We start from the raw sequence: 16462 nt of genomic DNA on the forward strand, positions 1-16462 counted from the left end.
CACTTATACTGATAGTATTAGTAATCTAAATCATAACTGTTGGATTGGTGACAATGACTTGAGCAGACTGCACCATGCCATAAACCAGTGGGCAGTGCTATCACCTGTCCACTTCTCAGTGCACCACAAGCAGACAAAACTCGGAAACAACTGCACAAATCCATCTTAGGAGCTTTTCCCAGTTAGAAAAAGAAAAGCAAATGGAATTCCAAATTTAACCACTGATTAGTATCCATGCTGGTTCATAGCAGAGTAACATATTAACTGCCTTTGAACAATTCCTGAAAACAGGATTTGATTCCATTTTGACCCTCATGTTAATATGCTCATGTTAATATATCTAGTTTCAAAACTGTGAATACTAGAATCCACATGGGGTCAAGAAAACGTTAGGTAAGTTCCTGGAACTGAGGGGATAATAAATTCACAGAAATGGTGAATTTCTACAATTCAAAACTACTGAGTGCAAGTGTCAGACATGCTAGCCCTATTTCTTTCCTGCAGGCATCTGCCTTCGTCTAGTTTCAAAGACATGATAATGAGCTGGATGAATTTATACTCTGATCTAATATAGCCACTCTGGTATTTTTCTGCCCAGAACAAAACTCAACTACAGATCCAAATTAAAAACCTTTCCTCTTAAACCAGACAGCAAATCTGCACGAAGTGAAGACTGATTTGCTTTAAGACATGACAGAGGAAGAAAAGTAATAGCAGAGCAGGAAGACTAGTTTAGAAAATAGCAGGAAAACTTCTGTTTGCATACCAGTCCTGAAGCAACCTGAATAGCTGAGAGTGATGCAAGTTCATCACCAAAGACCACCACCTAAATTAACCTGGTATGCAGATGTACTGAAGATGCAATCATATCCTCTGAGTTTTTCTTCATCTAATCAAATATTATATCAAATATTATATTATATCAAATATTATCAATATCATCAAATAAATATTAAAAAAAAATTAAAAGGAAAGAGAATGCAAAATTCTACTAAAGTTCTGTATTTATGAGGTTACAGTGAAGTAGAAGCCAGCCAACCTGAAGGGGAAACTGCCACCTGCTGGACTCCATCTTCAAACTTCTGCCACCGTAGCCCAGCAGCCGGAAGAGCACTGCAATACAGGCTGCCTCTGTAGTCCAGGCACCAAATGTACTTCTCTGAGACAGCAAGGCTCAGGATGCCATAGCCAGGGCCAGAGTATCCCATCCAGCTCTCTGCAAACTAAAAACTCTACAGTCAGCACAGTGGCAGATGTCTTTAAACTGCACGAGAAAATGGCTGTATAAGCACAAGAAGCTGTCATTTTAAAAAGCACTAAACTTGAAGTTCCTCTGTACCATAATCGATAAATGCCTAGGGTAAAACAAAACTACATTTGATGCTGTTTTCCAACATACTATGTACTGCAAACTAAAAATCCTAGAACAAAAGGTACAGCAAAAAGAAAACTAGATGCTGTCATCTGCAAACGTTTTTTCCTTCAAAATGTTGAGATTTAAAATATTTTTAACTAAATTGAAAACATATACCTGATCAGATTTTAACAGCACCATTTCATCTAGGCTTATCCTGGCCAAATCCTGGGAACCAGGCTCAGCACCAACTTCAGGCACACTAGTCTCTGAGGATGAATATGGTAATCCATGTCCATAAATATCCTCTTCATCACTTGAGGCAGATTCCTCCTCTGCCTTACTTTCATGAGTGTTTGTTACCCATTCAGCAGTGCTAGCAGTAGATTTACCTTTGATTACACTTTCAAAATTCCACCCAGAAATGGAACTATGCTCTGAATCAACACCTTTAGAGATGTCAAAGTGGTGAACAGAAGGAACTGATGGAGCACTGACTGTTAGAGAATGCTGCTGTTGGTCTTCCCTACCAGTTTCATCACTTTCATTCAGCATCAGTGATGCCTGAACACCAAGAATGCTGCTATGTTCCAAAAGTGTTTGGTCCAGCTCTTCAAAACATTTCTCACCATCCTGCAGCTTCATTTTATCTAGATTTTCATTTATTTTACACAAGGTACTAAAATCCTGTTCTTCTTGGCCTGGCTTTCCAGGACAGCATTCACTGCTTGCAGAAAACACACAGTGGTTATTTTCAGTAACAACTGTGTTTGTTAAGTCTTCTGTGAGGATAGGAGGAGAGACAGATGTCAAAGTATCTGTAATTGTCGATGTACCCATGCCACTGTCACTGTTGGGAAGTTTCTGTAAGTCAACTGTATTTCCATTTTCTTCATTAATTAGTACAGTTGCAGACTCAGGAGACTGCAGGATACTAAATGTTTCTGAACCGTTATCTTCCTGTAAGACTGTATTGGACTCCACGCTGAGCATGCTTTCCTGATCTGGAGACCCAGTACTCAAATGATCAATGCTTCCACTCATGAGGCTGGATGTCATGGAAAATGAATCTGCGTTCATTGAATGCGGGCTGTCACCAGAAAGCTGACGCTCATAGTTCGGTGTACCTTCCAGAGAGATGTGGTTTCTCTTGGTTCCACTTTCTGCTCTCACAGAAAAAAAATAAATAAAAGGGAGAGGGAAGGAGGGCATGAGTCATATTAGTAAGATTTAATTAATACTTTTATTGGTGCTAAGAATAGAATTAAATCTACATTTTGGCATACTGATTATTTTTTCTACTTGAACACTAAATGATACATATAAAATCAAAGACCGCAGAACAAAACATTTTAAAACTACAACACCCACATAAAAAACTTTTAGAATATTTAACCTGCTTACCCTCTTTCAATAAACTAAAAAAGAATGGCTGAGAAATAGTGTCAAATACTTTAGGATGAACAGGTGTTACACAATTCCAACAAAACTGGAAGAAGAATCCCACTGTGTATTACCAACAGCTATATCTTACAACATTAAGCACTTACACATAAAGCAAAACAAACTTAAGGGAATAAACAGATCTGAAAAGAAAGGTATCATCAATGTACTGATTTCAAAGCAGGCATTCATCTTAAAAAAGGCCCACTACAACCACTCCAAATATGTCAGATCTTAGATTTTATGTGACAATGCAAGACAAACAAAGCACATCAAGAATGCTCTCACAAGATGTACCAGATGTGACACATTCCAATAATGACCAATGGCAGGCAAAGTTCTGCTAGGCTTACCTTGTTTCTTCTTCTTTTTCTTTTTCACTTTAATTGGCTTTACAATGAGTTCCTGGTCAAAGTCTTCAGAGCTGATAGTGCTGAACCGTTGTGAAGAAAGCTGACATTCTCTCTGAGCTTCTGAAAATTGGTCTGCATATATCATAAAACTAGAGCCACTGTCCACAGAGTTTACTGAACTGCTCCTGCTTCTTGATTCACTTGCTACAGAGCAGCCCCTTTTTCTTGTTTCACTGCTCAAGTCTCCCACTCTATCAAAGCTTTTTTCCAATAGTGTTGGAGTTTCCAGATCATCTTTCACTAAAGAGTCTCCTTTTTCACCAACAACTGAAGGAGAAGTAACTATTTTTTTATCTGTTTCCACTGAGAGGCTGGATGATGCAGATGCAACTACTGATACCGGGGTCAGCAAGTGAGGACTTGTATCTGTTGAAGGATTTAACAGTTTTGAATTCCCATCTGAAAGTGACCAAAAGAAAAATACAGGTATAAACACTGGGGTGTCAAATAGGTTGGAGAGTGCTCAGAGAAAAGAAACTTTATCCAAAAGTATTTGGATGCACAACAATGCACAACTACATATACAGTGTAAATTTCATGCAAGTAAATCTACATTGTTATTTAGTAAATCAATCCTCTGAAGTCTGCACCAAAGCTCTATTAAAAATTCTGCTTTTATGTTCACATAAAGAGAATGGTTATAGGTCTTCAGTGTGGAAGACCCAACTGTGTTGCGTACCATCATCTATTAAGTACCATCATCCATTATGAACTTCTTCAAACATTCAGTATCTTGGGCAAAATAAATTTAAACACCAACAACCAAACAAAAAATATCCACCAAGACCAAGGAAAACTGATCAGATAAAACACTGTGGTAATTAGAAGAAAATACATTTCAAGATGACTGCTCCCAACTATGCTTAGAAGAATAAAATAGTAGACAGTCCCTAGAAGTTTGAGAGTATTGAACTGCTTAAATGACCACAGCTATGACTAATCACAAGGATCAAATTAAGTCCTCTATCATCTCAACATCCAATAGAACTTGACAGCATATCTGCTAGCATTTTGCTAATAGAAAGCTAAGGCAAGAGATTTTTAAATACATAAGTAATCCTTCTGTGAGTTTAATGTGCTGGATAATGGTGTTTACGGTTCTTTTTATGAGGAGAAATCAGCCAGCATCATCATTAAGAAAGTACTATGAATCCCTTTCACAGAGTTCTAGGAACACAGATGCTGAACTCAGATGTCACCAAATAAGAAGAGAAGGCCTTCAAATTATTTTTTGAGATTTCGTGAATATTCTTTGGGTGCTTTGCCAGCTCTTTCTTATTCACTGCTGGGAAGGCTGAGATTTCCTGTGAAACACAAGTGACGACAGGTGGAACAAAATCAACCCACTCAATTAACACCAACCCAAACAACTGAGATTGGCCAGCAGGTAGGTAATCATGGTTGTGAAAGCAGATTGCTCACACAACACTGTTTAGAGTAAAGATGTTTGGTAAGGATAATGTTGTTCAACTCTCAAAAAAATATAATTAATTTCTTAATGCTCCTGCAGACAGCAGAGACACAGACAAGCAGAGAAACCAGAGATCTAAATACAGTCTTTTAGAAAAATTAAAAAGAAAAAAGATGAGCAATTCCAGAGAAATGAGTATGTTGGGTTTATTTTTTCCCCAGTAGGCAAACACATAACAACATAAAACCAACCACAAAGCGGTGACAGATATCATCTTCCACAAGGCACATACTCAAGTTTGCCAAGTTGCACAAACCTAGTGATGACAGTCCTTCGGGTCTGCTTGAAATTCTTATGATGTCTCTATCTCCTTTTAAGAGAAAAATCTCATTGCTGGTGCAAGACACAGACACAATATCACCATATCCTTCCAATCCACCAATCAAAGCCTATAAGAGTCACCAAATACAGAAATAATTGGTAACAGATTAATCCACCATTTGGACAAGATTAGGCTCTTAACAAATGGTTCACTGAAATTTAACCAGCACAGACAGGGGATGATAACAAAAAGAAAAGAGAAAAAAGAAACAGTTGCACATTGCAACCCTGGTATAGAGCAATTCTTGTACTGATTTCCATTGTAATGCCATGAGTCTAATCACTTCTGTCTCAACTAGGAGCAATCAATTACTTCAATGATGCAAAATTTGGTGGCAAAAACCCCAAACCACTAACTTTTGATATAATTTATATAAAAAAACACTAGCTTGCATTTATTTTCATATGCACTTTTAAAAGATAAAATAGCCAGCAGATTTTTCTATAGGAAATAAAATCTAATGCAAGTTATTTGGCTGACACCAGCAGTTTTAGAAAGGAAATAAATAGTTCCAGGCATATTTTTCTAGGCGTGAAGTTTCTGTTTGCATGAATTACTACATTTTCTATGTATACAGGCTTTTCTAAGTATTTAAATTGATTACAAAGGTAGTATCTGGACTGAAAGCTTTAAATATATTTTTGTTACATTTAATATATAAATACTTTGAGTATATCCTCGCAACGACGACTTGAAGAAGGAAAAAACCTTTTTTAGGTTTTGATAAGAGTCTAAATCATTCAAGTGTAAGGACAACCTGTAGAGTCTCACAATACAGCATGAACAAACGCAAGACAGAGAATATGCACCCATAAAATTCATCTACCTGGTTCACGGTGTCTAATAAATAGATGCTGTACTCATTCCAGGTCAGCACCCATCCTTCTCGGAAAAAGCATGAAACAAGCCCAAGGTGTTTCTCTGGGGAGCCATAACTTCCTCTGTCGGGTGGTTCCAAACGAGGATACAACTCAAAAGTTTGTATTCCTCTGGCAAATAAATCTTTCAAGATGAACGTGGCCTGAACAGTTCCATGAACATCAGATTTCCAGAGGCGAAGCCCAGGTCTGGCAGCAAACAGTGTCAGATCAGTCTGCTTACAGAGGCCAGGTATAAAACATGCTCCGAATTTGCCACTGCTAAAATGCAAACCAAGAATGCGTTTTAAAAGCTATATAATACAACACAGAAATAAACATTAAAACTAAGATCATAAATTTACAACTGCATGTTATCAACATTAAAAATGTTGTTCTTCAATTGAAATATTCCATCAAATGCCTGAAATACATATAAGACGAGAGCTGTACTTCCAAATAACGTGAATTTTCCCTCAGCTTCAGGTGTCAGACATAATGTCTGTCAGTCAAGTTAAATGACCTCTCCTAACATGACTCACAGCCCTAACACCACACTGTCCAGCCATACAAGAAGTTCCTAGCCTTAAGTGATTCCTATACACATTCCCTTTTAATTCACTTTGGGGTGTTAAAAAAAACAGAAGATTAAGTCACTGACTGCATTAAGTAAATACATCACCCATGAGACAGACCACTGTTCACAATGGTCACTCAGCCCAAGCAACAGTGAAGAGTGAGGGACTGCAAAGTTTAACAGTGCCTTCAGTTTAAACAAGAAAATACCTTAAATAATTTTTGCATCACAAACAAAAAGACTGTAATACATTTGCAACCAACTTTCTAAGTAAGCAGAATTGTCATTTCATGTTTGAGCATACATGGCTACTCTAACTGTGTTTTTTGTAAGAGGATGTTCTGTTCTATTAATTTCACTGCTTAGGTCACCCTTTCTATAATCCATCCTGAAAAGCTAGAATTATCTAATGTGCCTGCATCAAGATTTTATGAGGGTTACTTTTTTCTGGGCTGTGTTCCAACTTGCTTGACAGATTTCTCTTCCGTGTAAAAAAGTATAGTTCGTTGTAAAGTAGAGACAAGCAGCACTTTCTGGTTGTAATCCAACTGGACAATCGAAGACGGCTCTTCTAACACAAGGCTGGAGTTGCAAACACCCTTTTAAAGATACATGAAATAAGAAACAGTCAAACTTTCTAAAAACACACGACAGTAACAAACACTTTAAAGAAATGAATATGCCCAAAAATGTTAAAACAAGTTAAAAACAACTTTTGGACTGCTGTTCAATCATGTTCACTTACTGAACCTGAACCTACTTAACGCAGACAAGAGCTGTTAGATAGCGTGTGACTGCTACTCCAACAACGCAGTGAAACAGCAAGCTGCATTATTTGAGTGTACTCTTTCCAAGTAAGCAAGGAAAAAGTATTTGCTGAAAGCTGAAGAGGTGTGTGGTTATTTCAGAAAGAAATACTAAAAATATGATCCTTCCCATTTTATGTTTCTTAAAGCTGTTGCAAATGATTCCCAGTGCTCAACTTCATGGGTGCTTGCACATCTACCTGTGAGTGCACATACAACAATCCAACTAACAGCATGATATTGAGCAATTAACTAACTGCTATTGATTTCAACACAGAAGCTTTTTTCCCCTCCCCCAGAAAGTTGTAAATTAGATGAAGAGTCTTTTACGTGGTCTAGATCAAGGGCAGAGTAGACAATCTTCCCTCTGTCATCTCCAGAAAATAATTTCATCCCATTGGGACTCCAAGCTAAAGCTGTAATGCTACTTTTGTGGATACCAGCAACATCGAATCGCCGAAGCTGTGAAACAATACCAAAGAAAGACAAGAATGAAGGGCAAACACAGACACAACACCTACTCAATGACTTGGACTGCTAAATCAGAGGTTCAGTCCAAAAATGCAGGTCATTCTAATTTCTGTTAGAACAAACAACTCACCACTAAATATCTCAGTCAGCTATTACAGATGAGCTCAGCAGAACAATTTTTGATTAAATTCCTCTTGTAATGAAATAAATGTTTTAAGATCACCGCTTTTGTAAGCTTAACATGTGAAAAATAAAACATTCACAGACACTTCATCAGGCAAAATTCTCTGTTTTTCACCATCACAAAGAATCCCCATAGTACTCTACTAGGATGCACCATACTAAATCTCACAGTGTAGCCAAACACAAAGATTTACCTGCTTGTTTCTTCCAGGCAATGAAGACACAAGCTGAAAGACTGCAACTCGACCCGAGGCTGTGCCAACAGCAACTAGATCATCAAAACAGCTCAGCAGCTTCACAAAAGTTATAGATTCACACTTCCCCTGTTGGAAGAAACCATACGTAAAACTTGCAGAGTTACTCAGAGAACCAGTTATGAATAGCCATTCCATTCTGAGCACCTTAGCACGGATAAAAACTTCATTAGAGGGGACACAGTAAAAGTTCATATTTACCTCAAAATTATATTTTTTCATCTGGTTTAAATGTCTGCAGTAGAGATAAAGCATTCCAATGCTGCTTCCCACCGCAATGTAGTCGCCATTGGTATCAAGTGCTGTGAGGTACACTACAATGGAGCGAAAGCCTTTTTGGATCTTTGTTGGAATGGCATTGAGTAGATAATACAAGGGACAAAACTCCTTAAATAGAACCGGTGAAGCCACAGATGCCATAGCAAGCACTGGCATCTATAATTTTAAGGCTGAAATAAATACATCTACTTCATGGCATGAGGAAATCTGAAAGACAAAACCAAGAGATAACCCGTTAATTTCCTCAGAGATGATAAGCAGTTAACAGAAAGTCACTGCCTAACAGTAGAAATGCAGAAATTGTCAGGTTTTGTTTGGTATAAAAAACCCAAAAGCTAAACTCTTCTGGGGGACGTAAGCTGCTCTTAGAATAATCGCATTCATCAGAATAAGCCTGTTTTTTCAGTTCATTAATCTAAGGATGTGTGGTAACCACTAATTCTGGGATAAGCTTTTTTCTTGCAGCGACAAGCTTATCAAAGTTGAGAAGATACAGTCACTTGAACTCAGTTGGCTAGAGAAAGATCTGTATGGGCTGTGCCTGACACGGAACAATCCACATGGGCTATTTCTTCATCCATCTGAAGATTCTCCCCTGAACCTTGCCAGCGCTGAGAGCACGGGGTGTTTAGGTAGGCACGGTATAATCAAAGTGCCAATCTAGTGTTTATGCTCAGCTCCCCACCCTCCCTCATTACCCCTGGCCTCAAGAACAGACATCATTTGCTGCAAGCAAACCCAATTAACAGAATGTTCCTCAAAAACAAATGCAGCTTTCCAAGAGGAGAATTGTGGATATCTGGAGAGAAGAAAGCTTTCTATGGTTACTTAAGCAATGTTGAAGATTTTCATCAGCTTCAGCAGTTGCAACTTCCTTAAGGAAAAAAAGAAACAGAGGTATGGCAAAACACACAAGTGCTGAAAACTGTTCTGAGAAATATGCCCTATTTTGTCTAGTTAGTATTTCTGTAAGGATGAAAATGGTATTTGTTTCACAGCTTCACACATTGCTTACAGGGTATCTCGACTAAATTAGACATAACACTGCTGCACTCGTTTAATGCCTCCTTTACTCTGAAAAGCTCTGATGTCTCAATTTTCAAGCTCTGTCACTTACTGTGCAGGAGGATTCGCCATGCTGGCTTCGTGCCCTGCAACACTTGCTGTCAACACGCAACTCCACCAAATCCAAGGGATTACTTCTGATGCATTGCCCATTCAAGCCCGCATTACAAGGCAACAGGAATAAAGAGCTGCGCCTGGACTCCTATGTTCTCAGTCACAAAAAACAAACAAACCAACAGCCATTGAAAAAGCTAACAACAATTATCAGATGTGGTAATTAATAACTGTGATAAACTGCACTGCCTGATAGAAAATAATCCCACTCTGACACTGTTTACAAGAGTCACGACACCTATTTCATAACATATCACATGGATTAGCAGATGAGTGTGCCCAAACTACTGCTCAGGCAAGAGTTCTTCATGGCATTGACTGAGTTACAAACAACCTGAGCACATCAACACTCTTTCATGATATTTTCACACATCTCCTTCCAATCTGCATTTTAGAACTCCTTTCTCCCAGCATTTTCTACCTTCTACCCATACAGTCAACTGAACATCAACAAAATCTACAGCTGAAGTCTCCTGCTTGCTCCCCTATCCACACTGCATTGCCGGTTATACAATTTTAATGCCTTCTGCTTGACTGTTTTTCTTAACTGAAACCCGGACTCGGTGCAGAGTCCCCCCACACAAAACTTCCTCTGACATAAACTTCTGCCATAAACTCCCCAGTTACTGCTTCACGAGCTCCACGTTTATTCCTTTAATTCCTCTTTGTCATCTCTTCAGCTGACATCAGTCCTCCGCCACACTAAGGCACTCTGGCACCTGGAACCACTCTGTGTAAACGCAATCATTTTCCTCCACGGTCTTCAATCTCTAATTACACTCACACATCACATATAGTCTTCTGTTTATTATTAGGACCCTATTTTCTTTGTTAACCAAAGACGAGCAGAGGGCTGTCCCTGCAGACAGGTGTTGGCTCAGCAGCACCGTGTCAGCAGCCACTTGGAACAAGCACTAAGGATTGCAGGCAACACCTGATGCTGCCCGTGGAAAACCAGATCAGAGTCCCCCCTTTGCAACTCTCAGACAGCACTTAGGTCTCGTGTTAAGTGAAGCACTTCGGAAAGCAGAGCTGTTGCTGCAGAGCTCCTTGCAGAGGGCTCAGCGTTGCCTCACAGGGACGGCCAATGTGGGGGATAATCCTGTGCTCAGACAGACGCTCCGTTGGCTGCGGCTGCAGCTCCAGCGTATGTCACAGACTCAGCACAAGAGGCCAAAGCTGTCGCTGCTTTTCTTAACCAGGCATCCTCTCTGCACGGCTCTGCTGTTCAGCTCTTCGACGGAAATAAATCCTTACGTTCAGGCCCTTTGGAGAGGGACAAATTCTGACCTCGGCCACATCCTGCCCCCTACAAACGCTTTTTATTTCTCACGTTTTCAGGTAGTTATCACCAAATGAACGCACGCGCGGCTCCGAGCTACCCACGAAACGCCGCATTTTTGGCGTCTTTTCAGAAAGTAGAGGGTAAAAACAAACAAACGAGAAAGAATTCTGACAGGGACTGTGACAAGGCCGGTCCAGGCTGCAGCCCACACACAGAGGGGCACGGGGCGCTCTCGGTGCGAACTTTCTCCTCCGAGCCCCCCGCCGCGCTGAGCCCCGAGCTCCCCTCAGCCCGGCAAAGCGCCCGCCGCGGCCCGGACCCCCTCAGCCGCCCCGCGCCCAACGCCCGCCCCGGGCCGCCGCCCGCGCCCACCGCAGCCTCCTCCCCTGGAAACGAGCTTCCATCCGGCGCTCGTCCGCGTTCCTCTCCACAAGCAGCAGAAGGAGGCGGAGAAGCTTTCCCGGCCGCACCGGCGCTGTCGGCCGCTTCATCGCGGCGGCAGACTCGCCGAGGACGGAGGCTGCACGGAGACGCGGCAGCGCTTACCTCGTCAAGAGCCGAGGGCGGTCATGGCTGCCGGCGGAGCGGGAGAAGAGACGGACGGGAGAGAGAGAACGCAACAGCAGTCAGGCCCCCAGGCACCGGCGGCTGCCCCGCTGCCTGAGCCGCTCGGCGGGGCCGGGCCTGGGCGGGGCCGGACGTGAGCGCACTTCCGCGGGCGCCGCTATGGCGGGTGAGTGAGGGAGCGGGTCGGTCCTGCAGCCCGCCCCGGAGCGGGATGGCGGAGCCCGGGGGCAGCTGGGGGTGGGCCGGGGAGGAGGGGGGAGGCGCTTTGTGGCCAGTGGTGGGGGCCTGTATTAAAAACCTTTCCCTTATCTCCGCCACGCTGATTTGTTTCCGTATGTTTGCAATGAACTTCCCGTTTTTGTCGCACATAGCAAAAAGTCCTGCTGATGGTACTCCAAGAAGACCCGTCTTGTCTGTCAGTGCAAGAAAAATTAAAGATAATGCAGCAGACTGGCACAACTTGATGATGAAATGGGAGAGACTGAATGATAATGGATTTACTACTGCAAACAAAATAGTCAACATGAAGATCAGTGAGCAGTAAGTATGCCAATAACATATACAAGTAAAGACAGCATGAGGATTGCCTTTCTGAGGAATTACTCTGTTCTCTTCACAATAAAGATTTGTTGGAGACTGGGGATAGAACAAGCCTGAGAGGACGATCAAACTCAGATCAAACTCGGCAGCTGCGCTTTTTGGTTCTGTAAAACATTTACACGCAAATAAGATGTAAATATCTCATAAAGGCTAAAATAATCTCTCGAGGTAATGGTATTCACAAGAAACAAAACGTGTTTATTACACACAGCCAAGAATAATGGCTATTTAAAATACTTGTGGAACATACAAAATTAGAATCAAGTCCTACAAATCTGTGCCCACACAGAGATTTGTGGCAGAGATGCAAGAGAGTTTCTTTACTCTTTTGTATATCCACACTGATGCCAGTGTTACCAAATTTTACTGAAATCAAGAGATCTGTGTTTTATATGGAGCTATAACAGTGATGATTTTGGGGGAAAAAAAAGCAAAAAACAAACCCAAGACAATAAAATAATTTTGGTAAGTTTTTGTCATCATGCTGTGAAGAAAAACCTTACAACGGGAAGGGTTTTGAGAAGCAGCTTCTGAAGAGTCTGTCAGGTGAACAGAGTTTGTTTGACAGAGTTCTATCAGATAGGCTGGGAATATTTTGCTGTGAAGGTGTCAGATGTTGCTTTCTCTTTCTAGCACCTCCCTCTTTGTCAGTGTTTACAGGAAAGGAAGGCAAGAGAAGTGGGAGAGTCAGCAAGACAGAACACATGCCTGCTCAGTAGCTGCTCTGGTTCATAGTTAAATCTTAGATCAAACTGACAGTGAAAGTGACTGTGGGGAGGCATCAGAGTGTTGGCTGGGCCAGCTGAAGCCTGGCATACATTCCCTCTTTACCTTGTTAGGAACAAGGTTAAGTGGGAAAAGGTTTTATCTTAACATTTGTGAGTGTTTTGGGTTTTTTATGAGCACAGACTGTAACATAGAGACACCCCACGTTCTTCTGAAGGTTACCAGCCTTCATTGCTGATACGGTTAGCTGCGTTCCTTTCTGGTTTTACGTAGAAATTCTCATGAACAGCCTCTGAGAGATTCTGTGGGATCAGATCATGTCGACTTCAAGCCTGCACAGCTTGAGTAAACCTGAATGCCTGCCTTATGTTTCTGTTTTAGATTTCAAGATAACAAACTGGAGATAACCTGTGATAACAGCATCACAGAATCTGAGAAGCCATCTCCAAAGTACAACGAAGAACTGGACAATTGCTGCACAGAATTACTGGAGACCTTAAAAAAAATGGTAACATTCCTTTTTGCCTAGAAGCAATATCAAGAGTTTTCAAGTACAGCATAAGAACATGATGTTAAGGATCTGTTGTAAACATAAAATCGGGGATGTTTATTCATACTTCATTGTCTTCAGACCTTAATTATATAAATCCATCATGCTCCATTTGTTTGCTTTCTTGATAGGTTTGAAAGTTGTTTATATATCTACCTTCTGCTCATAATTCTACTCTCCACTTCTAATGTTACTTATAATGTGATCCTCTGAAAACAAGTCATATAATAATCCATTCTAAAAACGCACTCGATGATGTTTGTTTTCTTATCCCAAATATCTCCCCTGTTTAGAACAAAGCAAACACCAACTTAAAGTACAGAGTAGTGCTTTATCTGCCATGATATAGCCATTGCAGCTACCTTTGCTCAGCCCTTATGCAATTACACTTCCAATCTGCCTACTTCTACTTTCTGTGCAGAGCTCATTCTTTCTATAAGGAGTAGAGAAAGATTATTATTGTGCCTGCCTTCTTTCTGGATACGTTGTCAGGAATTAATGTCACATTTCAGTTTGACAGGAAGTTTTTGCTCAGATGTAAAATTTGTAGTAAAAAAAGAAAAAAGACTTTTATAGCCTTTAACCATTCTGGAGGATCATTAAAAAGATAATAGATAGGCTTTTTATACAGACGGGCTACCAGACCAGTATTTACAATAAGCAGGAGCACTTACATTTTTCTCAGATTGCGTTCTGTGGGAAAAAGCAAGAGGAATTTGGTTGCTTTCCTTTTTATGCAAAATCAGAATCAGTAATTATCTGCAGCACCTGAAATCTGAGGGTAACTTATTAATTCTCTATATAAGTTCCATCTTCGAGTCCTATCTGGAGTTAAAAGAAAGTGAATTAGAAATGCTAAGGTTAACTAAAGTCTTCAGAAAGTGTTTAAAGAACGCTGAAGACTATCAGACTATCATGGCTTAACATTCCTGAGGCACTCATTAGCTTTACGTGCTGTTTTCAGACAAAAATACAGCTGAAAATGGAAAAGCTCTCTTCGACTACCAAAGGAGTCTGTGACTTGGAAAAGTACCACCATGGAGCTGGGGGTTGCACAGCACCCCTGTTTCACACATGGCCCACAGTGTACTTCTGTAAGTAAATTACTGATGGCTTTAGGTAAATGCACTTTGTCGTTGAAGTCATCCAACTTAGGACTGGAAAATGCATCCTTTTCTATCTGTTTATCCTCCCTTAGAAAGCGTGTGAATCAGTCTTCTTTATAACTGACTGATCAATAACATACGGCTGTGTTACTTTGTTTAGGATTACTGCTGATGACTGCTCCTATGAATTGACAAGCATTGTCTGACATGCAACAATTGTAGCTTGGAACTGAGCTGGTCAGCAGTTTTCAATGCCCAAGCTGCAACAGCCACATCTTTTGTAGAGACAATTTTGCAGTTTGGTAATGTTAAGCTGTTGGCTACAGGCTGACCTGTTACTTGACACTGAAATGAAATCCTTGAATGCCAAGAATGAGATATTCCTCAGTTAATTCTCAAGCACACAAAGAAAAGTAGTTCTTATCACAGTGCCAGTCAAGATAAGTAAAGAATGTTCAGTTTCTGTCTTTTGTTACTATCAATCCATTTCAGATGAGGTTTCTCTGAAGCTCTCTGAAATGTACAAGAAGGAACTACAACTCAAGGAAACAATCGTACAAGAAATTGCTCATTCTACTGACCAGGATCTGATGATGGTCTATTTATCATCGTGGTTATACCAGCCTTACCTTGACAACAGCAGCAAACTACTGCTTGAAGCCATGCTTCTGGAAACAGGGCACAGACAGTGCTAGAATTTCAAGTGTTGCTTGACTTGCTTCTGATGATGCTTACATCAAACTGAGATGGTGAATTGACGAGGCTCACCAAGTAAATTAAGTTTTTGTAAAGCTTATTAAAAATATATTTTGTATTTATTACTTTGTCGCAGCCGATACTCTTTTCTTCACCAGACAATCTGGTTTTGGTTGCTTTAATCCTTTTTAAGTGTATGATGGAGGCTATGGGTAGGAGCCTGGATAGAGGCTTCATGGTTGTACAAGTTCTCCATAATGAGGGATGAGCACTTCTGTAGAGGTCTCAGGGAAGATTCAATGCACTAGACACCTGGAGCAAACAATTAACTACTTTCCAAGTCTTGATGTTCTAAAATTGTTGCTCTGACCATACAAGTTCACTGCTGCTTGATGTGGTTGGTTTTGTTTGTTCAAATACAACCAGTGTTCTTATACTAACAAGCATCATAGCTCAAATTCTTGTTCTTTTTTGTGCTGCTTTCCGTCTTTCTTGGATAAAGAGAGTAAGTTTGGGAAAAACAGCTAATGCAAAAGCTAAATGCTGAAAGGAATTCAATACCCTTACTTGCTTTCATCCCTAAAGACATAAAAATCCCTTTGCATACCACTGCATCAGACCTGGATGGCACAGAGAAGCTGCAACACTTATCAAGCCATTAATAACTGTTGGCTGTTCTTGCAAATTAGCCCTTTTCAGCAAAGTGTATTACAGCTCAGAAACTCTGCAGCTGCTCCATCATTTTTTTTTCCTAACTCAATTCCTAATATTTTGTGAATTTAGGCCTTCTTTCTTAAGATTAATAATCCAAATTCCTCCCTCTGATCGACTGCCTTTATGACCTGCTTCTTATATGAAAAGTTGCTTTAGATCTTCAATTTCACACCATTAAATAGCTGCTATTGAATCACCGCTGTGCCCTGAAAGATGTTTGTCCTTGATTTCTCCCTGAAACAACTATTTGAACTAAAAATAATGTGAAATGCACGCTGCTATGAAATGGCTACAGCGGCTGTGGTTTGACATGAGAAAAATCTCATTAACAGAAAGTGATTCTGGCACAGATTCGTGATAGGAAAAATAGGGTCATTTGCTTAGCTAGTTCCATGCTGAAACCCCATAGGCTTGGTAAGGGATATGTAAAAGCTGCCTGCAGCAACCAAATGGACATACATGAATCAGAAGAGCGTTCTTCTGTGTTCAACAGAGGAGGTTGTTTCCGACAGCTTAATAGAGTCCTATTCTTAGCCCAACTTTCTAGCATGTAAATTCTGCTGTACCTCAAGCAGAACGCAATCAATTAGGAAGAGCTTTGTTAGTTTT

At 40.5% G+C, this 16462-nt stretch overlaps 2 protein-coding genes across 4 annotated transcripts in view; one reads left to right on the forward strand and one right to left on the reverse strand.

Annotated features, from left to right (window-relative positions):
• TECPR2 (tectonin beta-propeller repeat containing 2) overlaps positions 1 to 11584 on the reverse strand; it is a 36794-nt gene extending 25210 nt beyond the window's left edge. The window contains exons 1-10 of one of the 2 annotated variants that reach the window (XM_072339385.1): positions 11441 to 11584; positions 8353 to 8637; positions 8092 to 8220; positions 7574 to 7705; positions 6879 to 7036; positions 5830 to 6142; positions 4938 to 5070; positions 3151 to 3609; positions 1532 to 2517; positions 1040 to 1223 (exon numbers count right to left, since the gene is read on the reverse strand). In XM_072339385.1, coding sequence (XP_072195486.1) covers positions 1040 to 1223; positions 1532 to 2517; positions 3151 to 3609; positions 4938 to 5070; positions 5830 to 6142; positions 6879 to 7036; positions 7574 to 7705; positions 8092 to 8220; positions 8353 to 8586 — 2728 coding nt within the window. In that variant the 5' untranslated portion in view covers positions 8587 to 8637; positions 11441 to 11584. Of the gene's footprint in view, positions 1 to 1039; positions 1224 to 1531; positions 2518 to 3150; positions 3610 to 4937; positions 5071 to 5829; positions 6143 to 6878; positions 7037 to 7573; positions 7706 to 8091; positions 8221 to 8352; positions 8638 to 9547; positions 9662 to 11440 lie in introns of those variants that run through there. The other variant, XM_072339386.1, reaches the window with a different exon arrangement.
• Positions 11509 to 15584, forward strand: CINP (cyclin dependent kinase 2 interacting protein). 2 transcript variants are annotated; one of them, XM_072339389.1, is made up of 5 exons: positions 11509 to 11627; positions 11833 to 12001; positions 13169 to 13295; positions 14302 to 14431; positions 14936 to 15584. In XM_072339389.1, the coding sequence occupies exons 1-5, from the start codon at positions 11621 to 11623 to the stop codon at positions 15136 to 15138; spliced, it is 636 nt and encodes a 211-aa protein (XP_072195490.1). In that variant the 5' UTR covers positions 11509 to 11620; the 3' UTR covers positions 15139 to 15584. The 2 variants fall into 2 exon arrangements, with proteins under 2 accessions (XP_072195490.1, XP_072195488.1); XM_072339387.1 differs by lacking the exon at positions 11509 to 11627 and having other exon boundaries at positions 11649 to 12001; positions 14936 to 15270.
• Positions 15585 to 16462: the final 878 nt, after the last annotated feature.

This window comes from Excalfactoria chinensis, chromosome 5 (genome assembly GCF_039878825.1).
Source record: "Excalfactoria chinensis isolate bCotChi1 chromosome 5, bCotChi1.hap2, whole genome shotgun sequence".
NCBI lineage: Eukaryota > Metazoa > Chordata > Aves > Galliformes > Phasianidae > Excalfactoria > Excalfactoria chinensis.